The sequence below is a fragment of the Pleurodeles waltl genome, chromosome 4_2 (genome assembly GCF_031143425.1).
Source record: "Pleurodeles waltl isolate 20211129_DDA chromosome 4_2, aPleWal1.hap1.20221129, whole genome shotgun sequence".
NCBI classification, from domain to species: Eukaryota; Metazoa; Chordata; class Amphibia; order Caudata; family Salamandridae; genus Pleurodeles; species Pleurodeles waltl.
Genome location: NC_090443.1, coordinates 543915707 through 543940198, shown reverse-complemented (window position 1 = coordinate 543940198; position 24492 = coordinate 543915707). Strand labels below are relative to the sequence as shown.

At 44.6% G+C, this 24492-nt stretch overlaps 1 protein-coding gene across 1 annotated transcript in view; it reads left to right on the top strand.

The window, feature by feature from the left end:
- Positions 1 to 24492, top strand: part of CACNA1E (calcium voltage-gated channel subunit alpha1 E) — a 1379194-nt gene that overhangs the window by 1234970 nt on the left and 119732 nt on the right. Inside the window, exon 42 of the mRNA XM_069233198.1 lies at positions 7392 to 7492. Coding sequence (XP_069089299.1) covers positions 7392 to 7492 — 101 coding nt within the window. The remainder of the gene's footprint in view (positions 1 to 7391; positions 7493 to 24492) is intronic.

The following is a 24492-nucleotide window of genomic DNA, read 5'->3' as shown; positions in this document are numbered from 1 at the left end:
AGCCCGTTGGCGGTGCTTCCTCCGTCCCCGGCCCTGGCGGTCCATGACCGCCAGGCTCGGAATGACCCCCTATGTCCCTACAGTGTCTAAGCAAAACCTTAGACATTGTAAGTGCAGGGTAGCCATAAAGAGTATATGGTCTGGGAGTTTGTCAAACACGAACTCCACAGTTCCATAATGGCTACACTGAAAACTGGGGAGTTTGGCATCAGCACAATAAATGCGCACTGATGCCAGTGTGGAATTTATTGTAAAATGCACCCAGAGGGCATCTTAGAGATGCCATCTGAATATCAGTCCACCTCCTAGTGCTAGGCTGACCAGTTTCTGCCAGCCTGCTGCCGCAACCAGACAAGTTGCTGCCCACATGGGGAGAGTGCCTTTGTGACTCTGTGGCCAGGAACAAACCCTGTACTGGGTGGAGGTACTTCTCACCTCCCCCTGCAGGAACTGTAAATCCTGGCGGTGAGCCTCAAAGGCTCATGCCTTTTGTTACAGCACCCCAGGGCATCCCAGCTAGTGGAGATGCCCGCCCCTCCGGCCACTGCCCCCACTTTTGGGGTCAAGGCTGGAGGAGATAATGAGAAAAACAAGGAGGAGTCACCCACTAGTCAGGACAGCCCCCAAGATGTCCTGAGCTGAGGTGACCCCTGCCTTTAGAAATCCTCCATCTTGAGATATAAGGATTCCCCCAATAGGATTAAGGATGTGCCCCCTCCCCTCAGGAAGGAGGCACAAAGAGGGTGTAGCCACCCTCCAGGACAGTAGCCATTGGCTACTGCCCCCCCAGAAATAAACACACCCCTATATTTAGTATTTAGGGGCACCCCAGAACCCAGGAAATTAGATTCCTGCAACCTGAAACAAGAAGAAGGACTGCTGACCTGAAAGTCTTGCAGAGACGACGGAGATGACAACTACTTTGGCCCCAGCCCTACCGGCTTGTCTCCTGACTCAACGAAAACTGCAACAGCGAATCATCTGACAGGGACCAGCGACCTCTGAAGCCTCAAAGGACTGCCCTCAACCAAAGGACCAAAATACTCCTGTGAACAGCAGCTCTGTTCAACAACAGCAAACAACTTTGCAACTTTCTTGCAACTTTTAAAGAACTCTTCCCGCCGGAAGCGTGAGACTTCACCCTCTGCACCTGATGCCCCGGCTCAAGCTCCAGAGAACCAACACCACAGGGAGGACTCCCAGGTGACTGCAACCTCGTGAGTAACCCGAGATGACCCCCCTGGGCCCCTACAGGGATGCATGCAGAGAGAATCCAGAGGCTCCCCCTGACAACGACTGCCTGTAACAAGGAACCTGATGCCTGGAACAAGCACTGCACCCGCAGTCCCCAGGACCAAAAGGAACCGAACCTCAGTGTAGGAGTGACCATCAGGCGACCCTCTGCCTAGCCCAGTAGGTGGCTGGCCGGAGAAGCCCCCCTGTGCCCTGCCTGCACCGCTAGAGTGACCCCTGGGTCCATCTATTGATTCCTAAACAAAACCTGATGCCAGCTTTGCACACTTCACCCAGCTGCCCCTGTGCCGCTGAGGGTGTGTTTTGTGTGCCTACTTGTGTCCCCCCCAGTGCTCTACAAAACCCCCCTGGTCTGCCTCCGAGGACGCGGGTACTTACCTGCTGACAGACTGGGACCGCAGCACCCCTGTTTTTCATAGGTAGCTATGTGTTGTGGGCACCTCCTTGACCTCTGCACCTGACTGGCCCAGTGCTGCTGGTGTGGTGACTTTGCCCTGAACGCCCAACGGTGGACTGCCTGTGCCCAGGAACTTGAACTTGTAAGTGCCTTACTTACCTAAAAAACTAACCATTACTTACCTCCCCCAGGAACTGTTGATTTTTGCACTGTGTTCACTTTTAAAATAGCTTATTGCTATTTTAACTAAAACTGTGTATGGTACTGCTCTAATTCAAAGTTCCTAACTTACCTGTGTGGAGTACCTTGCATTTGATGTTTTTACTACAAATCTTGAATCTTGTGGTTCTAAAATAAATTAAGAAAATATATTTTTATCTATCAAAACTATCGGCCTGGAGTTAAGTCTTTGAGTGTGTGTTCCTCATTTATTGCCTGTGTGTGTGCAACAAATGCTTAACACTACCCTCTGATAAGCGTACTGCTTGACCACACTACCACAAAATAGCGCATTAGAATTATCTAAGTTTGCCACTATCTTACCTCTAAGGGGAATCCTTGGACTCTGTGCACACTATCTCTTACTTTGAGATAGTATATACAGAGCCAACTTCCTACACTTGTCTGTTGCTGTCATTCAAAACATACTGATACGTTCAAAGCCAATGTACAAAACATTGGGCCTGATTACGCCCACCATATTACGAGTTCCATAGGATATAATGGGCTCGCAATACGGCGGGCGGGATTTCCGTCACATTTGGGACGGATTAACCCCCTCTGCCAAAGTTGTAATCAGGCCCATTGTCTGCTATTTGCTTCATTTACAAAAATCTGGACTAGCGTTTACTTCTTTGAGATTACATGTCTCTGCAATGGCTGCGCATCTACAGACTAGACAACACATCTTTTTATTTATAATACCAATCATTAAAGCCTTCATGGAGTGGATCAAAAGTTTTTATACCATGGTCCCAATTGTACCCTCATGGAACCTCAACATTCTTTTTACGTGACTTATAGGTCCTCCATTTGAGCCCCTGTATACATGCCCTCTTCAGTAACACTCTTGGAAGGTAGTATTTTGAATTGCTATTACCTCATTGAGGCATGTTAGTGAGCTCCAGGCTTTATCCTTGGAAGAACCTTTCTTCCCTCTCCTTAGAAACACAGTGGTTTTACGCTCCAACCCCAAATTGCTGCCTAAAGTTGTCTTTCATTCTCACCTCAGCCAATCAATTGAGTTACTGTTTTTTCCCACAACCAGATTCAGTTGCAGAGAGAGCTCTCCTTATGCTAGATTTTAAAAGGACCCTCATGTTCTACCCTGATAGAACTAAAACTTTCAGGAAAATGAAACAACTATTTGTTGCTTTTTCCCTTCCCCAGAAAGGAAAGCCTCTATATAAATCAGGCGTAGCCAGATGGATAGTTAAGTGCATTCAAACATGTTATGCTAAAGGCAAAGAACTCTACCTACACCTCCTAGAGCACACTCAACTAGGAATAAAGGGGCACCCATTTCTTTCCTAGGAAGGATTCCAGTAACTGACATATGCAAAGCAGCTACATGGTCCACACCATACACCTTCACTAAACATTATTTGGTGGATGCTCTTGCACACCAACAAGCCACTGTAGGTCAGGTGGTGCTACATGACCTTTTCCAGACAACTGCAACACCCACAGGTTAGCCAAAGCTTATAAGGGGGATTGATTTATAGGCTATGCAAAGCATGTGTATCTACAGCCACACATGCCTCGAACAGAACATGTTACCCTGTAAGCATCTGTTTGTGGCATGTAGTGCTCTAGATTTACATGCCCCACCCTCTCCTCGGACACCTGTGGCTGTTGCATTTTACTTTATAGTCACATGGACATCTCATTAGGTACACTTACTCTACACTCCATTCTCACCTCCTGCGGGAAAACCATCTAACAATGGAGTCAATGGCGTGCGCTTTATCACAGAGAGCAGGAGTCACTCTACCTCATGACTCAAAAGACTTTTTCAAAGAACAACAACTTGCACACATCCGGACCCAACACTAGATGGCAGGAGAATGCAAAGCATGTGAAGCTACAGCTTTGCATGCAATGAACAGATGGTTAGGGGTAATTAACATATTCCTACTTTTATTTTAATATGATCACAGGCTTGGTGGTCTGCTGAGCGCAGCAAGCCATACCCAATCAGAGTAAGTTGCAATATGTGACCTACATTATTAATATTCATGAAGTACATCAGATTGGAACCTTTTAGTACATATTTCTGGTCGCAAAAATCAACACTGGTTAGGTCAATGTTTACTGTCATAGGTTATGCATGAGTAGATCAGCAAGGTATCTTTCTCTCAGACTTACCAGTGTTAGATCAGATGTTCAGCAAGAACATTCTACTTCATCATCTTCATGTGCATTGCTGCTTAGACCACGTGCAAAGTATGAAATGAACAAAAAGAAATTGGAAGCTCACACAACCAAAGCAGAAGATTGAAGGAAGCTGAAATACTTCCGCTGTTCACATTAAATGCGTGTAGATTGCAGGCATTTATCAGCAGTCATACCAGTCCAAGCAATAGCATAATCATCAGTCTCAGGGACATCAACTGAGATCTCAGTATTGTCAAAGATGTTCTTCAAGAGGAAAGGGACATCAACCCCTCATTAACAACAAGTAAGGCTCCACATGATCACCATCAATGACTCCACACTCCATTCCTGTTATCCATTCCGGAAGTGGGGGCATATTGTTCTACAGTAAGAAGAATGACAATGCAACAGAAGAGAAAACTGTGGGCTCTTTATTGTGAAAAATTGACATTCTGTGAAGCTCTGCCCTTCACTGGCTGTGGTACCACTACCCAAATGCAACCATCAAATTCTAAAGGATCTCAGAATGAAAGAGCATTAGAGAGAATCCTGTGTACATAGAAGAAATAATATATGTTGAGGCACTTTTTAATCAAGTAACAAGATGTGAAACAGGAACACAAATCTAGCTTGGATCTAAGATTAACAAACAAGTGGGTAAACAAAGAGATTCAGGATGCTAACAATGCATAAAATATTTCTGCAAATGTATCAAAAAGAGAAGACATGCTCAGTATCTCAATAGCAAGATGCATACGTTCATGTGCCAGTTGCTAAAAAGCACAGGCCAGTTTTTTAAACTTTCAGTGCAAAATGACCCTTCTCAATTCAAGATATCTGCCATAAAATACCCCAACCATGTTCCCTAGCTCAGGACAGTGGTATAGCCATTTTAATAAACAATGCAGAAAATGAACTAAATAAGTCAGCATGTTAATTCCAAAATATCCAAAGCAGTAGCAACTCAACAGATACAGGGGGTCATTCTGACCCTGGCGGTAAAATCCGCCAGGGCCAACGACCGCGGGAGCACCGCCAACAGGCTGGGGCTGCTCCCTTGGGCATTCTGACCGTGGCGGTACAGCCGCGGTCAGAAACGGAAAACCGGCGGTGTACCGCCGGTTTTCCGCTGCCCTGGGGAATCCTCCATGGCGGCGCAGCTTGCTGCGCCACCATGGGGATTCCGACCCCCATACCGCCATCCTGTTCCTGGCGGTTTTGGCCGCCAGGCACAGGATGGCGGTATGGGGTGTCGTGGGGCCCCTGAAAATCGCGACGGGTGCAACTGCACCCGTCGCACCCCTTCCACTCCGCCGGCTCCATTCGGAGCCGGCATCCTCATGGAAGGGTGTTTCCCGCTGGGCTGGCGGGCGGCCTTCTGGCGGTCACCCGCCAGCCCAGCGGGAAACCCAGAATACCTGCGGTGGTCTTTTGACCGCGCAGCGGTATTCTGGCGGTTCCAGCCTGGCCGGCGGCTTCTGCCGCCGGCCGGGTTCAGAAGGACCCCCACAGTGTTTGGGAGTCTTCTTCAATTCCAAGCAATCAGAAGTGTATTTTACAGACCACAGACTATGAGGGTTATTACAACTTTGGAGGAGGTGTTAATCCGTCCCAAAAGTGATGGTAAAGTGACGGATATACCACCAGCCGTATTACGAGTCCATTATATCCTATGGAACTCGTAATACGGCTGGTGGTATATCCGTTACTTTACCGTCACTTTTGGGACGGATTAACACCTCCTCCAAAGTTGTAATAACCCCCTATAAACTGTCCAGCAGAAGTGCCCACCTTCTGTTAAAAAAATACTGCCCCACTACAATGCAGATTTTGCCCATCCTGTGTTCCATGTCATCATGCGTACTGATAGTTTAGTTCTAAGCAGTTGTGGCTCGCAGCAAGGTGAAGGGGTGGGGCAGCATGCAGGGGTAATAAGCATTAAATGAAGACTTACCTGCCTCGCTTCCTCGCCTCCGTTCCTTCTTCCTGGTCACAGGAGGCACAGGCTCCCAGCCTGCCCTATGGCCAATCCTGACGTTGCTCAGAGTAGCGGTAGGATTGGCCAGGGCGTCCAGCCTGGGCTCTCCCAGGCAGATGGGAGCCAGTGCCTACTCTCTCCAGCCCGGTAACACAGAGCCAGGCTGGAGAGAGCACAGTGGCCGGCCAAATATACATGCACACTGAGGGGGAGTGCACGTCATCCCCAATGCCCCGCCCCTTAACAACAAAACAATGATAAACATAGTTTCTTATTGTTTTGTTGTTAAAGGTTTGCAGAGGCTGCTGCTGGCAGGGAGGCAATGCTCCTACACCATAGCAGAGGAGCCGCCGGTGGGTTCAAGTGCAAGACTGCTCATGGGATAACTGTTAAAACTGTATGAGGGCACAATGGAGTCAGAACTTAGGTAACTGGGAAGAAATATTGTAGCTGTTGAGGTAACACTGCAGTCCTGATGGTGGACAAAGTTTCACAATTTGATGAAAATAATTTAATTCCAGCAATTATAGATGCCCCAATTATAGAATAGGGGGACCTTGTGGAAATCTGAAAATTCCAGACTTCAGGTCCCAGAAGAATGTGATGCATCACAGAAACACCCTAGAACTCAAAGCAGTCCCTCTGGCTCCGAAATAATATTTTAATGTTGTTAGCCATGAACACAGGAGAACCCATCATGAAGGATTACTTGAACAAAAAATCATTATAAGGTCAAGGATATTGTCCAGAGATACTGAAACCATATGGCACTGGATGATAGCTATGAAAATCAGGGGCCCCACGACACCCCTTACCGCCATCCTGTTCCTGGCGGCCAAAACCGCCAGGAACAGGATGGCGGTAAGGGGGTCGGAATCCCCATGGCGGCGCAGCAAGCTGCGCCGCTGTGGAGGATTCCCCAGGGCAGCGGGGAACCGGCGGTACACCGCCGGTTGCCCGTTTCTGACCGCGGCTGTACCGCCGCGGTCAGAATGCCCAGGGATGCACTGCCAGCCTGTTGGCGGTGCATCCGCGGTCCCCGGCCCTTGCGGATTTTACTGCCAGGGTCGGAATGACCCCCTATGTGTGTTAGTGGCATGTGTTCTAGCTTTATCTGTGTATTCAAGGATATCTTGGAGTTTATTTGAGTACTGAGAAATAATCCAGTATACAATTGATTGCTCTGTAACAAAAAGCTATAATTCTGATTGTTGTCATAAATTGGGACATACTTGACCTGCATTCATATTTCCACAGTTATGAGGTGCTATTTTTTTGCAAGAGGTAGAAGTGTTTCCGGTTAAGGTGCATTCCTTGTTTGATAGTTGTGTAAGGCAGACACCTTTACCTTAGCGCTGCATTAACCTTCCCTCTTTCCATCCACAGCGTCAGACCTGACGGTTGGGAAGATCTATGCTGCTATGATGATAATGGATTACTATAAGCAGAGCAAAGTCAAGAAGTTGAGGCAGCAGCTAGAGGAACAGGTGAGACAAAGGCACTATGTGGCTATTCCACTGTGCCAACACATCCTGTGTCATTGAACAAGTTGTAGGAGCTTATCACCCTACACAAGCACTCTTGTTGTAAGTGTCCAACATACTGTGCATATATCCAATATGTCTGTACAAATTCGGTGGGTGCCCATGATGGCATGTATTTATAAAAGAGGCAGCTAGAAATTGCTACCCTCACTACGAAGGTCCAGCACCATTGGAGTGTACCAAGAATCACTATGTGTTGAGTTACTCTGAATATGTGCTTAAAAAAGAAGCAGTTACCTATCACACTAATTTTCACTATGCCTTCAGCTTCAGGAGCCGGCAAGAATGGGCACGGACCCATTGTGTCTTGATGTAGGTGGTATGTGTGTGCTCCACAGTGACCAGGGATACATTTGCATACGCTGACTCATACATGAACATATACTCATGTTTTCTTGAACAGACAGTAGGTGTACTTCATTCTGATCCATAACAAGTTTGGATTTTACAGGAGTACCAGAGTAACTTCTGTTAAAAATAGTGTCCCCTAGGGCCAAGATATTGTGAGAGGCAGAACTGGCATTGAATGCAAATGCTGCACGCTAGTAGTGTTGGTGTCCCACCATAAACTGGAACTACCTCCTATTTCCTGGAGGGTAGGTAGATGGATGTAGGTATTCTGAAGGAGGTCTACAGAGCACAAGTAGTCATTGTTCTGGTCAGCTGCTATGTGACATTTCTTTCACACTGACCTTTGTTTTATTAACTTCTTTATCGGTTCTTCTAGAAAATTCCTAGGGGTTTGGCCTGAACTCTTATATTTAGCTAGGAAAGTATTACACCTCTCTTGACTGGAGGAGCTCTCAACTTGGTATAAGTGTGTTACAAATAAGGCAAGTTACAGGACATGGACATAAAGGTGTGACATCATCAAGCTTTCATGGATTTCTTTATGCTTTGATTGTAAATCATAGGTTTTCCGCTCTCTTCATAATGACATTGTAACAATATGAGCAATTAATATTCTGCTTGCTTGGAAAACTGTTGTTCTGGTTACATGCATGGATTTTGGTAGGTTCTTGCAGAAGAATATTTCTTGCTTTATACAAACATTTTCCATCACAAATATTTGTGAAGGTGTCCCCCCGGATCAATTTGTGGGTTAAACACAACACAACGTTAATCAAATTGTAGGTACTGTTGAAAATGTAGAATAGTACTAATTCATGAAATCAACCAGCAAGCTTTGAAAAGCAGTTTTCATGAGAAATTTGTTGCTATATATCGTGTTTTACTTAAGATTTATATCAGTAAAGCACTGTTAGAGTGTACGTTCATATTTTAATCCTATTTAAATAACACAGCACAGTGCAATGTCTCTAAAAGGGAGGGAGCAGGGGCATACTAACCATATAGCGCCTGAGCATAAACCTGGGTTACTGACTTTTAACAGGATGAGTACTCCATCATGCAAAGGGTAATCATATCTCCAATTATAAATGGATAAAGACACTTGGGATCTCATGTAAAGGTGGTCAATAAGATGATATGCTTACAAAGATTTCTGGGTGTCCTGAACAGCTGCCTATTACCCAATTTAGTGCTGAGGGGATTTTCATTTTCTCCACTGGTGAAGACTCTACCATCTCCGCCATTGCGAAAAAATGCTCTTGGTGTAGCTCCTTTGGTCATATTTTCCGAATTGTAGCTTTGGTAGCCTTCTTGAAGGGTAAAACAATGTCTTCACACATTGACTAGGAGGTCCAGTGTGTGGCGTTTCAAAGTAAATAGACTTACCTGTCTGCTAGTACTTTCATGGAAGGGCTGAATTACTGCCAAGAGTTTCACCAGCTACGCCCAGTTAGAAAGCAAAGCTCAACCTGCAAAAAAGGCTGAGGAACATCTGTCTGGGTGCTATATTGGAATGGCAAGAAGACCCCTGCTCCTGTCGAGGCATGGCTTTCCCAAGTCCTCAGGAGGATATAGCATTCCTACTTTGGCACAGTGCCAAGAGCCATAACTCAGTTTTCGTCACATGTCTGCATTTTTAGCTGACATTCTTGGAATGGAGGATAAAAGCCCAGGAATAAGTCATAGGTTTCCTCTTTGATGACAAGAAATCTGGACAGATGAGGTCTTCTATGAAAGCAAGTTTGCCATATAAACTATGGTCTAGACATGCCTCTCTTTTTCAGTCTTTGAAGACCTTCCAGATTATCAAGACTGAAGAGTCATTTTATCCTGGCAAGAAGCTCATCTTTCCAGGGGAGCAGGTAGCTGAAGATGAGAGGCTTCAGTAACAAGAATAAGCATGTGAATTCTGCCTCAGATGAGGCCAACAAGGCCCAGTGAATTCTCCCTGAATCTGCGTCCTTCTTCAGCACCATCTTAGGAACCATTTTCCTCTTCAGTACCACCACTGGACCCACAAAACCAAAGAGGCATGGGTCCTCTCAGCGGCAAAGAATGGCTGTGCTTTATAGCTGCTATGAAGCCTGTCATTTAGACTGCATCTGCCTAACTCAGCATCTGATAAACTACTTTTTCAGGAGATAGAGAGGCTCATCCTTTTAGGAGCCCAGGTGATATCAGCTGACCAGAGAAATAACTGGTACATCTCTTTGAATCTCGTAGATAAAATCATCCATCTGTCTACCCTGGAAATAACTTTAGGCTCTCTTCTGTTTATGATGTAAAACCATCACTACCAGTAGAGGACACTGACATTTGGTCTCAGCTCAGCCTCTCTGGTCCTTACCAAGATCTTAGCCACTTTTTTGACAGCATAAGGTTCACTATTATTCATACCTAGTAAACTGCCTCATCGGGGCACAGGTTTTTTTGTATTTATTTATTTATTTATTTTGTCATATTATCTGTATTGATTTTTCAGCAAATATCATGACAGGAGTATTATACATTTTCACGTACTACACACATATTGTTCAGTAAACTCACAAGAGGAGCAAGCATCTTCTTTGGCAAGTAGCATGAAAAACAAACCCCTAAACATTCTTCCCCCTCCCTCCTTGTTATTGTGCCATTGGAACCTATTGAAATTTGGGGGGGAAGGATCATTAGTATATTTACGTATGCTACTGTGGGTGTGGAACAGTGTCTATATTACTTTGTGGCCCTTCCGTGACTTCACCGTCAACATTCCCAGTGGGAGGGTACGTGAGCAGGGGCACAGGTTCCTTTTCAAGCTTGGATTCTCAAACAACAGTTCCAAATCACTTTCATTCTACCCGAAAAGATTCAGCATGTGGATTTGACTCAATACTCATGGAACAAGCCAACTAAATCCCTGCAAACAGAAATGTTGGCGCCAAATACAGTCTTCTTTAAATTCAAGATCTTCCTGTCAGTGCAGCATTCAAGGGTAATGATGGCACATACAAATAATTCTACAGCCTTATCCTACATCAAAAACGGGCCATTTGCTCCCCTCAGCTATCCTGACTAGCAGAGATTATTTGGTAAAATGCACTTAAACAAATTATGTTAATGCTTTTGGTAACCTTTTGGGGTTAATCTGGACAGTCAAGCAGCTTCCAAGGCCTTTACTAAGCAGAAAATGTCACACATAACACATTGTTTCTCTCTACACACGGCTCAACCTCCATACGACATTCAGGCATATTCCACCAGTGGTAAGGTGGCATCAGTGAAATTCTCTAGACATGCATTGACCAAGAAATATGTCACTCAGCTACATAGGCTGCCACATATTAGTTCTGCTATCACTATGTCCCTGAGGCCACAACCTGTGTACCAAGACCTAAGTTGCCCAGTGCTGACATGCTCTTTGTGCCTTTCTCAAGTACAGTAAAATCTACACACATTGTGAGAGTCATGATGTACGAAAATAATTTAATTACTGTTATTGTGACTTTTTAAACTGTTAACATCCTCCCTTCTCTGCTCTACCACAGGCCAGGAAACAAATTGGATTCTTTATTGATGAACTGAATAGAACATGATTATGTGCAGAACTGAGGGCCATATTTATACTTTTTGACGCAAAACTGCGCTAACGCAGTTTTGCGGCAAAATATTTATCGCCGGCTAACGCTATTCTGAAGCGCCATGCGGGCGCCGTATTTATTCAATGACGTTAGCCGGCGTTAGCCGCCGGTGCTGTCTGGTGTGCGTTAAAAAAAACGACGTACACCAGGCAGCGCCGACGTAGGGGGAAAATGGCGTATGGGCGTCCACAAATGGTGCAAGTCAGGCTGAGGCAAAAAAATCACCTCAACCCGATTTGCGCCATTTTTTTACAACGCCCAACCCCCATTGAAATGACTCCTGTCTTAGCAAAGACAGGAGGCATGCCCCCTTGCCCAATGGCCATGCCTAGGGGACTTCTGTCCCCTGGGCATGGTCATTGGACATAGTGGCATGTAGGGGGCCACAAATCAGGCCCCCCTATGCCACAAAAAAATTTTTAAAAAAATACTTACCTGAACTTACCTTAATGTCCCTGGGGTGGGTCCCTCCATCCTTGGGTGTCCTCCTGGGGTGGGCAAGGGTGGCAGGGGGTGTCCCTGGAGGCAGGGGAGGGCACCTCTGGGCTCATTCTGAGCCCACAGGTCCCTTAACGCCTGCCCTGACCCAGGCACTAAAATCCGGCGCTAATGCAGGTTTTTTAGACCCGCCCACTCCCGGGCGTCATTTTTGCCTGGGAGTATAAATACGACGCATATGCATCGGAGTCATTTTTTAAGACGGGAACGCCTACCTTGCATATCATTAACGCAAGGAAGGTGTTCAAGCAAAAAAATGACACTAACTCCATGAACTTTGGCGCTAGACGCGTCTAACGCCAAAGTATAAATATGGAGTTAGTTTTGCGTAGAATTTGCGTCGAAAAAAACGACGCAAATTCGGCGCAAACGGAGTATAAATATGCCCCTGAGTGTTTGCATTGTATGATACACACATACAAACACGAGCATTAAAGTGCTTTTGAACTAGTTTCTTACCCTAGCTGGTGGTGTCATCCACAGGCTGATAATGGGAAATAGCCTAGGGGCTAGCAGCATTTCCATAAAAACTAATGTTATTTTATTGTATGTCACAAGTTTTAAACTGAAACAATACAATGCCAAGCACAGTTATATCTTTGTAAATTAGTAGGTGGTGCTTTTAAGGGAGAAAGGATTGTACAATAATGATGCACATAACACCAAGAAGAACTTTGGTGAACCAGGTACAACTTTAAACACTACAATAGTACAAATGTAAGGAGCAATACTAAAATAGCAGGCATTCATACCACCTAAGTCTGTGGTGATATTATAAGGGTGCAGTGAGCCACTTCACAAGTTTTGGTGTCTAGTTGATTGAGCTATAGGGGGCCCTGTTATTGATATCAGTACAAAATAAACATTTGGAGGGAATAGGAGTTGAGTACAAATATTATCAAGTTAAAGTATGCGTGACCACTAATTTTCTAATAGACTAGTACCCAGAGTATGTACCCTTGGTTACCCAGCATCAGGGGACAAAACGTTTGTTACATAGCCACTGTTAGAAATGGGGTTCCGGGTTGGCTGTGGTAGGCAACTAAGCCAGGCAGGAATGACCACTCTTGTCGGGGCAAGGGATTTACACATCCAAGATAACCCCTGCTCACCCCTTTGGTAGCTTGGCACATACAGTCAGGCTTATCATAGAGGCAATGTGTAAAGAGTTTGCACAACACACACAACCCCATGACACAATAAATACACCACAAAACGAGACTTCACAACAAGCTATATAAAAATAGACTATATTGCATAAACATCAAACATCATAGACCAGAACGACAGAAATCAGCAATACTCTGCTAAGCTAGATGTTCTCAGAACTTCATCATTAGGAACGCACATAGCAAGGGACATTGCCTGATTGCATATGTCATAAAACACACCTTCCCTGATGCATGTCACATGAACTATCATCCTAGAATCATGCCCCAATATGCAGGAGTATTAGTGGAGAAAGGCTTCGTTCTTACCCATGTCTTAAAACATCACATATCCACCCCAATGTCTCCACCGCGAGTCCTGAAATATGTACCCCTCCTCCCCCTCCACCCCCCATATGGCAAGCATGACCTATGGCATGAATCAGGTTATAAAACAGTGCAGAAACAGTGAGGAAAAAAAACATGGAGTTAAATACGTTCCCGGACCAGATCTCCCACACTACCTTTTTATGTGAAGATTACAGTGAGTCTGCACTTCCTATGCCAGGTATACTGTAGGAACTGCATCATTATGTCCATCAGAGGAGCTGCTGCGCTCCTATTACCCCAGCTATGGAACTTCTCCTCCCACGGGAATGGGTCCTCCGTTGTGGTCTCTGCCCAATCCTGTGAAGTCTAAAAAAGGAAAGTGCCCACAAGCACATGTATGGAGCTGGGATATGGGAGGGCAAACACTGTAAAGACTGAAAAGGGAGAACCCACTCTGGATTACCCCGCTGTGGGGGGGGACGCTCCCCTTCAACCAACCACTGCTCCTCTCTTAGAGGGAATATGTCCATCCTCTTCCTCTGCAGCCATGGCCGACAATGAAGCCAGAGATCCTGCTACTGCACTGCAACAGGCTCAGTTTGGGCTCCCTTATCGGCTCAGGTGACGGAAAGCACATGTGGGGGGAGGTCGGGGCTCCCACTCCGCCGTCTACACACCTGCACCCAAAAGGTGTTTGAACTCCTTCCATCACAGTGCCATCACCCCAGGGACTGAGAGGAGCTAGCTTCGCCATGCTGGCGGGTTCATAGGCCCGCGGCAGTGAATATACAAAGGTTGGTGCCTGCTTATACCCTGAGGGCATAACTGGAGATGTTCTTTGTCCGCGCTACAGGGTAATTGCCTTTCATGTCGCAGGCAGCACCGCTGCACCAGTCAACAGAACTGAGGTGCTCCCCCTGCACCAGGCTTCTCCAAGACACAGCACAGCGATCTCCAAGCACCAAGTAACCATAAACAACGGGGGGAAGGTGGCACACCACCCAGCCCCTGGAGACACCTGAGGGGCACAGCACAGGGAACAACAGCAGGCCAGCTCAGTAGGGCCCTGACAAGAAAGTGGAAATCCTCTTAGGTGAGCTGGCAGGTCACAGTTCATCACATCAGCTGGGCAGTCCAAATGGTGTTTCCTTGCAGCATAAGAGTCCCCTTCCAGCAGTTTCTAGTTTCAAGTCCATCCAGTGTCCCAGTGTCTCACAACATGGGGAACAACCCCTATACTTATACTCATTTTCTCTTTGATCTCAGGGGACACTTCAACGGACCTTCAGACGTGCAAAACACCCCTTTCAACCCCAGCCCTGGCTCCAGACATCAGTAGGGGATAAACAAGCCCTTTGTATGAGGTCAGGACACAGCCTGTACAAATGTAAGGTCGTCCCGCCTCTCCCTCTCCTAGCCCAGGAAGACCATTCAGTATGCAGGTGTAATCTTATCACGCATCCACCCTTCCTGTGTGATGGCTGTCTGGAAAGTATGCACAAAGCCCAGCTGTCAATCTACCCCAGACGTGAATTGGAGTCAAGCTGCAAAGCACAAAAGTCATAAGCACAGAGAAATGGCCAGTTTCTAAAAGTGGCATTTCTACAATGGTAACAAAAGACCCACTTACACCAATAAGCAGCATTTCTCACTACCATTCCAAACATACTAAACATGCCCACGCTGCTCCTCATAGATCAGACGATACCACCTAGACATCTGTAAGGGCATTTCCTAATGCAACCCTATGAGAGGCAGCACTCACAGCAGTGAGAAACCAAATAGGTTGTTTGTCACTACTATTTCATGCCACACCATGAAGTCATATGTCCTATCTTACACCTACACAGCACCCTGCCCATAAGGCTACATAGGGCTTAACTTAGAGATAACCTATATGTAGTAAAAGTGGAGTCCCAGGCAGGGCAAAACAATTTAGATTCTCTGTGGCATTAAACTGTGCATGCAGGCCCTGCAGTGGGAGGCCTGAGACAGGTTTGAAAGGCTCCTTCTGTGGGTGACACAAAGCTGCGCTGCAGGCCACAAGTAGCATTTCATTTACAGGCCTTGGGTATAAGGGAAACTACTGTACAAGGGACTTACAGATAAATTAAATGTGCCAGTCAGGTGTAAGCCAATCTTACCAAGTTTCGAAGGGAAAGCACATGCACTTTAGCACTAATCAGCAGTGATAAAGTGCCCAAAGTCTTAGAGCCAACAAAACAGGAGGAGGAATGCAAAACGTTTGGGGATGACCCTGCGAAAAGGGCCAGGTCCAACAGCCACAGTTTGCATTTGGTATTGTTACAACATGGATCTGGGCTTAACCATTGTATCTACAGGCTCACCATCTTAGACTCAGAATAGACTGTGGTCCAACAACATCCTAAAACAGTAGTATATCTGGAATATTAAGGACTTGAGATACTACTGAAAAGGTTCCAGTATCCTGGTGACTTGCTACATCCAAAGAAAAGGCACTAACTCAATACTTGGGAAGACAAAGTGAAACTTCTTAATCTCTATATTCATAAACATTGAGCTTGATCGAAAACCTATGGCTAGCCTTGATTTGGCCAATGTACCCCATGCATGGATGTGTGAGCAAATTATAATCTGAAGTCAAATTTAATCTGGACTCTCCTATTGGCATTTTAGATCAACTGAAATGCAAAGGTCCTGAGTACTCCCGCTCCCTTCTCCACCCATAAACATATGGGCCAGATTTACTAAAAAGTGGTGCAGCTCAGTGCTACGTCAAAATGTGCAGCACTGCACTGCGTCACTTAAAAAATATAGGGATGCCCTGTATTTACTCAAATATGGCACACCCCTTTGTTTCCCCCTGCGCAAGCGCTAAATTTAGCTTCCAATGCAAGCATCCTTGCACCACAGTGCAAGGGGGATCTGCGTTGAGGGGATTGATTGTTTATGTGTAAACAATCTACAATGGCAGTTTGGCACTTCTATGTGTGCTGCATAATGCAGCACACATAGAAGTGTCAAATCGTCATTTTGGAATGATTGTTTATGTGCAGGAAGGGACACCTTCATCCACATAAACAATCACTCATGGCCTTTTGCTCTTTCAATGTGTGCTGCAGAATACAGCACACATGGAAAAAGCAAAAAAGATGAGGAATAAAAGTATTCCTCCTCGTTGCAAGTTTTTGGCACTGCCACAGATTTCTGCATTCTTGTAAATCTGGGTCAGTGTCAAAAGCAATGGGTGATGCAGTGGAACACCCACAGTGACACTCATTGCACTCCCCTCTGACGCTGCAAACTGTGTTGGAGGGGCCCATATTTACAAGGTGGCATTAAGTCACAAAAAGTCTCTTAGCGCCACCTTGTAAATGTGGCACACTGCTCAGCGCCACCAGGGGGTCGCAAAAAGTGACGGACCAGTGGCACTAGGGCCTTGTAAATCTGACCCTATGTCCCCCGAAGGCCGGTTAATGGCATTCACACATTCACCATGAATTGAAATGACAAGGTGGAGTACCAGAGGAATGCTTGACTAAAACAAAATTCTTGAGCATTCAGTCTTTAATATGTGTGAATTATCTACCGACATCAGGCTGGGAAATACTAGTAGCCAGTGGTTGTAGAGCAGTATACCAATACAGCAATTAACAGTGAAAACGAATGGACAAACATTGGCAGACCATCCCGAGCCTATCCACCTCATTATGTGAACCAAACTTTGGCCAATCAGGGGTAAATGTTCTGGGTTCCAACCCTCCCTAGAGGCTTCAACTGCCAGATTTTCTACTGCATTGCTCATGGAACATGGAATCTCTTGAGCCTTGTTTCGCTCTCCTGTACTGAACTTTTGACAGGAACTTATCTGAAAAATCATCAAGGACTGTGACTACATCACCATGAGAAAGCCTCATGTACACTTTTGGTATTTTGGGGAAAACCATGCAAAATCCACTCAGCCAAGGACACTCTTCAGACCATGTGGATTGTGTGGGGCCATAAATATTTACATAGCTGTCACACACACTAAGGGCCTATATTTAAGAAAAATGATGCACATCTGCACTAGCGCAGTTCTGCGCCTTTTTTCTTAACGTGAGCTAACGCCATTATCTAATGCCATCCGTGCACCATATTTAAGATATGATGCACAATGGTGCTAAAGAATGGCTACCGTCTCAAAAAAAGATGCTAGCCAGTGACGGATGGCATTAGGGGAAATGGCGCTAGTGGGTCAAAAATGACAGTAGGCTGATTAGCGGCAAAATGTCTGTCGCTAGTCAGCCTAGTGTCATTTTTTGACGCACAAGCAACCAAAAAAATGACTGCTGTTTAAGTATTGACATGAGTCATTACCACTACTCCAATGCCCACCGGGGGTACCAGTGACTATAGGGTAAGCCCAACATACCCAATGCCAGGCAGGAAGCCCCATGCAAGGGGCACCCAGTGGCACACCACACACATACACTTACCTGTGATGGGCTCCCCCCTCCAGTAGTGTCCCTGTGGTGTGGGTGGTGGTGATGCTGGGGGTTGGGGTGGGCATCTACATAATCATTCCATGGTTTTTCCCCATGGAAACGGACCTACCAGCACTTTAATGCCTGGTCTGACCAGTTGTTAAATAATTATGCTAATCGGGCTTAGCGCCATTATTTAGGTTCACCTCCTACTTGTGCATCGTTTCAGTGTTGGGAGTTAAATATGGCACTGGGGGCTAGCATCATTTTTAGAAAGGGAACGCCTACCTTGTATCTCACTGATGCAAGTTGGGTTGACGCTTTCTATAAATAGCGCTAACTCCAATATTTTGACGCTTGACGGGTCTAGCGTCAAAATATAAATATGGAGTTAAGTTAGTGCCGCTTTAGCGTCAAAATAAATGTTGCTAAGGTGGCGCTAACTTTCCCTAAATATGGGCCTTAATGTATGTATCTCCGATGTGAATCTGCCAAAAAATACATATGATGTGTAACCTTTGGTACTAAAAACCTTGAAACACATAGAAGGTAAGCTACAACACTAGCTAAGACGGTGCCTCTAAAGTCTAAGAAGGGAAGGCCATGAATCAAGAGAAGCAATCAAAGGCACTATCACAGGACACGTCCTTTCTCCCACCAAATGACCCTCTGTGCCTGACTTGGACGGACAGACTTTTTATTGTGGTTAGGTCGTACCTGTGAATTCAGACTTTTCGCCAGCATAAAAGAAGGAAAAGTCAATGCCTACACCATCTGTAATTATGTATTGTATTCCATTGAATTAAAAAAGTAAAATGATAGCACTGCTGACGAGTGCTTCAAACATACCCAGCTGTCTCATTGTCAATAAAGTTAATGACAGAGAGATGAGAGTCTACAGGGATTAAAAATGACTCACCGTTGATAAAAAAACACATACGACGACTTGGTACCCAGAGCCCACTCTCTCACTAAAGAAATCATCTTTGCCAATGAAGAAACTACTACAGTCGATGAAGTCATCATTAACGATGAAGACAATGACAACTGCAAACCATCATTGTCTGTGAAGGCATTGTTGAAGAGTAAGGCCCCCTCATCGACAAAGACATCATTGGCTCCCAAACTACCCCTATTGATAAAGGCTTTGAAGACGATGCAGATACATCATCATCTACAAAGTGTAGTCTATTACATCCTCCACATCATCACTGATAGTGACAACATCATCTGCAATGTCTCATGTCACCAAAAGCACAACTGCTGTGCCTCAGCTGCCGATAACATCTACGTGGTCCCCGATGAAGTAGGTATCACCAATAAGAATTAGACTAGAATCAACAGAACAGCACCTGGCTGATTCAGAACTGTCATCTGCTAATAGTCAAAGGTCTTAAATCACAGGTTGGACGGAGAATAAATATATTCTGATGATGACTTGATGCCAGATAACAGCCTCTCGAGCAGAAGGGCCACATGACCTTGATGTTCATTTTGTTCCAGAAAACTCTAGCAATGACGTAGGAGAATTATATGGCTTCTGAACCAGATTATGAAGTGGAAGATAATTTCCTTGTCAAGGAACAGACTCCTATCATTAGGCTAATTGACATCCCAATTGGGAAAGTATGTGCCAGCAAAGCATCGAAGTTCAGATCCGGTTGATAGGGACTCCTCATTTTGCTTCACATGCTGGTGGATAGAGCTGCTCATAAATTAATTTAATTTTCTTATGATTTCAAAGATAAAAACAGAAGATCAGTCAGAACAAGTCCAGTATTGATTATTTTTGGGGAGACGGATCTACATGAGGAACTCTGCAACAGGAGCCATGTATCCATGTTAATAGCAAAACTTAGAAATAAATACAGAGCACCTGATAAAGTGCCTGTGTGCTTGGTGAACCATATAAAAACTAACTCACTAATCTCAGATCCAGTGCATAGTTAATGACGTAACCCATCAACTCCATGTGTGGTACCCACAGACAAGGATGGCCAAAGCTCAGATACAAAGCTCAGAAGAGAATTGGAGTTATTGCCTCAACAGCAATAAAAATTGCCAGTGGAAGTTGCATCCGGTTGAGATATGGCAGGCAAGTAAAAAATAATTCTCAGAGAAGGTGCAATCACATGACCTACCCTGATAGATGCAACTCCAGATTTGTCCAAGGCTGCTTTCATGCAGAGTTCAGCTAGGTCTATTTTATGACAATGTGGCTGGCTGGGTAGCATCACCTTCAAACTAGAGGTCATAGACATGCCTCTTAATGGTCAACATTTATTTAAGTCACATGCAAATGAGGCCTTGCAGGCAATTAAAACTGACACAGAAACTGCAAAAGCTTTAAGAATTTCTCAAAAAAGACAACCTTACATTTTCTACACGAGACAACTGGACAGAGGTGGTGAGAAGAAAGGTGAGGTCGGTATTAGATGTCATTTAGCATGGACACACAATAGTAGTTACATCAAAGCCACTGAAAACATCTCCCATCAATAAGAAGCGCCATAAGCTAGAGGCACTGAAACAACTAATAAGAAAGCTACTCCTCACAAATGCCATAAAACTGGTTCTAAAAATTGATTAAACAAACTGGTATTCTATTCTAGGTTTTTATTTTATCCCCAAAAAGAATGGGGAGTTAAGACACATCTTAGATCTCAGAGCATTAAACACGTTTGTAAAAAGGCATATTTTCAAAATGTTATTCTTGCTGGATGTACAACAATTGGTAAAGAAAAACTCTTAATATGGCATCCCTAGGTATAGAGGATGCATATTTCTATCTGCCATTCTGTCAGAATACCAGAAAGTCCTCTGCTTCTTGGTGGATGGACAACACTACCATTTCAATTCACTCCCATTTGGTCTGAAGTCAGAACCCAGGGTGTTCACAAAATGCATGTTTCCCGTGATACCATGCATGTGTTGTTGAGGGATAAGCTATTTTCAGACCTCAGCAACTGGCTTATCAAAGCACCATTACCAAAGCATACAGTCATTGCATCATCCCAAGCCTAAGATCTACTAAAGAAATTGAGTCTCAAACTGAAGTTCAACATGAATATCTTAATGCCAAACCAATGTATTTTTCATAGGCGCAAACATATTTGCAAAATAGCCAAAGATGTATGCATCCCAAGAGAGAACAGAAAGGCTTTTCACAGCGATACAAGAAATTAGCTAAAAATGTGGCTAATAGGAAAATAAATCAAAGACAATGAGACCCCTTCAAGAAGTTTTGGACAAGCAATGGAGAGAAATTACAAGCCATTGGAATTACTACATAATGATAACTAACACAATGACAGAATCCAGGGCCTGGTGCAAGGGAAAAACTATGGTGTATGAGATCAAATCATGATTTCATCTAACCAGGGAAGCCTCAATGAAAGGCTGGGGAGCCCATAAGATAGATATGCCAGTAATTAAACTGTGGTCATCACAAGAACAAAAACCTGCATTTACACCTCTTAGCATTTAGGGTAGTCAGACTAGCATGAAGAGCATTTATACCAATGATAAGCCAAAACGATGTCTAAATACAGACAGGCAACATGCCAATACTTTATGCCATTGGAACCAAGCTACACCTGAATGGAGAGCCCCCAATCGGGGTGAAGCTTGTTTTGGGTTGCTTGTGTTCTGGTTCTAAGAGGACCTGATCTCGCAGTTCGGGCTGGACTAATCCCATTAGAGCACGATCATGAATCATTTGCATATGGCTGGGACTAATCTGAGTTGGCTTGATGGGCAAAAGAACGATGTGTTACAATGCTACTCAGAGTGATTGCCAGTGGTTAGACTTGTTGCAAGCATGCTCCCATCACCTTTTGTGTGTATGATGTAATGTCCTAAGTGTCCAAGTGTATGCCCAGAACATGGGACTCTTGCTCAATGTGCCCCTGGTACAAAGCTACACCTGACTGAAGGGATCCAATCAGGGTGAAACCTGTCTTGGATTGCTTGTGTTACAGTTCAGAGAGAACCTGGCTTGGCATTTCAGTAGGACTGTTCCTATTGGAACAGGTCCATTATTTATTTGCTAATGACTGGGTGTAATCTGAGGTGTCACAGTATCCAAAAGAACGATAGGCTGGAATGCTACCCCTAACGATTGCCAGTGGTTAGACTTGTTGTAAGCATCCTCCCATCACTTTTTGTGTGTAACTCCTTATTATATCCTGAAACAAGGAGAAACAAGATCCAAACAAATATCCCAAGAATTGACACAACAACAACACTGGGGCGTAACATGCAACATCAATCTAAGAGTTGAACATGTTCCTGGCTGTCAGAACGAGGCAGCAGGTGCAATGAGCAGAATGCGAGTGGATTGTCATGAATGGAACATAGATGGCAATCAGTTACACTTAATCTTCAAAATAAGAGTCAAGCCACAACATGATTTGGATGCAACCCTGGATAATGCCAAATGCCAGAGCTATTCACGCAGGCAGTGGTATTTAAGCCCTCAGGGAGAAGCTTTTAAGACTCCCTAAATAAGGGAATTTGCATTTATTTTTCCCCTGATTCCTCCCATTGCGAGGATCTTCAGGAAAATTTAGAAGTAACCATGTACCATCATTTTAGTCACCCATGCTTGGGCCTGACAATTTTTGTTCACATATCTATTGGACCTCTTGTTTCACACATAATTTTATGCAAGACATATCCATTCCTACTATACAAGGATCAACGCAGGATCTTATATCACAGCCCTGCATCCCTGTGTCTGCCTGTCTGACTGTTGCAGATGAAGGGTCTGCAGAACTGGAAAAAGATTCTGCAAGCAGCTAAAGCTGCTGCAATGGTAAAAATATAGTGCCTCATTTACAAGGCCCTAGCGGCACACTGAGCCACCGGAGTTTCATTTGTTTTACACCCGGGGACGCGATGTGCTAGCCTATATTTACAAAGCCACTTCGAGTGGCTTCTCATGGCCTTGTAAATATGGACCTCTTTCAAGCATAACACTGCATGGAAGGGGCATTCCATGGGAGTTGCTGTGGGTGTTCCTACGCAACACCCATGGAACCCAACGCATTCCCAGATTTACAAGTCTGAGAATGTGCCATATTCCTATGCCACCTCAATATTACATCACACATAGAAAGAGAAAAACATCTCTTTGGATTTTTTTGTGTGCAGAAAGGTGTCCCTTCCTGCACAAAAACAACCATCCCTACAACACAGGCACCCTTGCACCCTGGTGCAAGGGTGCATGTGTTGGCGCATAGTAGCAGTTTGTGCGCCAGCACAGGGGGAGAGGAAAGAAGTGTGCCCTATCTTGTAGATATGGCGCATTTCTGCCCTTTCCTGGTGGAACAGGGCTTGCTGTGCAATGGGTCTTGTAAATGAGGCCCTTAGCCTGTGAAATGGAAGAGGTTTTGCCGTTGGGCATCAGTGAAAACGATTTATCCACTCTCCATGGATCCTTATGCTTTGTCAGCTAAGCCACCATTTATGACATTCGACAAGAACAAGGTAACTTTGTGTGCCGATCCAACATTCATTTCCGAGGTTCTAACAACATTCCATCTGAATGAAAAGGCACATCTATCAATGTTTTTTTCTCAACCATCTACAGCATTTGAGAAAGCAATTCACTATTTAGACATCAAGAAATGCTTAAAATTCTGTCTTGAAAAGACAGGACGTTCGAAAGACTGATCAGTTTTTATTGTATGTGGAAACACTAACAAAGGTTACCTTCTGTCAAAGCAGAGCATTTCAAAATGGGTCACTTAATGGATTTCACATTGCATATGAAGTCCGGCAGACCTTTGAAAAACTGGATTCGATCTGACTCAACAAGAGGCATGACGATGACAATGGCGTTATTTGCTGGAGTACCTTTCAAAGCATCTGCAATGCAGTGACCTCTCCTTCAATACACTGCTTCACCAAGCATTTCTGTCTGCATGTCAAGTCATCAACTGAAATGGCAGTGAGTCGGGCAATGCTAAGCAACCTTTTTTCACTAAGGCAAGTCTCTTTACCGCCTAACTAAAATAAAATATTGCTTTGCCAATCATAATTCAAGCATTTTAATGTATGAAAGATTCAATGCTGCAGAACAAAAAAGTTACTTTCCTGTAATTACAGTTCACGAGCACTGTTATCTTCCATAGATTAACATGTGGCCATTGTCAAACCCGTTAATAAATCTAAGGCATAATCGTTAACAAGCTTTTAAAATCTGGCCCTTGTAGCCAGTGAGGAGGGTTGGCACCCGGAGCAACTCCACCTGATTGCCTGTAGTTGGGTTATCTATTGAGGGGATTGGCTAAGGATGGTCTACTGATGTATGTCCATTTGTTTTCAATGTTAATTGTTGTATTGGGTTGCTGCTGTACTAACATTTGCCACTGGTAATTACCAGCCTGGCATCAGGAAATAATTCAAGCATGGGAATTTCTGATAGTTACCAAAGCTGCAGAACTGTTATAATTATTCCTTCTGATGCTCAACCCTCTGGGAACATTCCAGAAGATAAAAATTATAGTGTATCAGAGCAAAGAAGTGTTCCACATATGCAGGGCGCT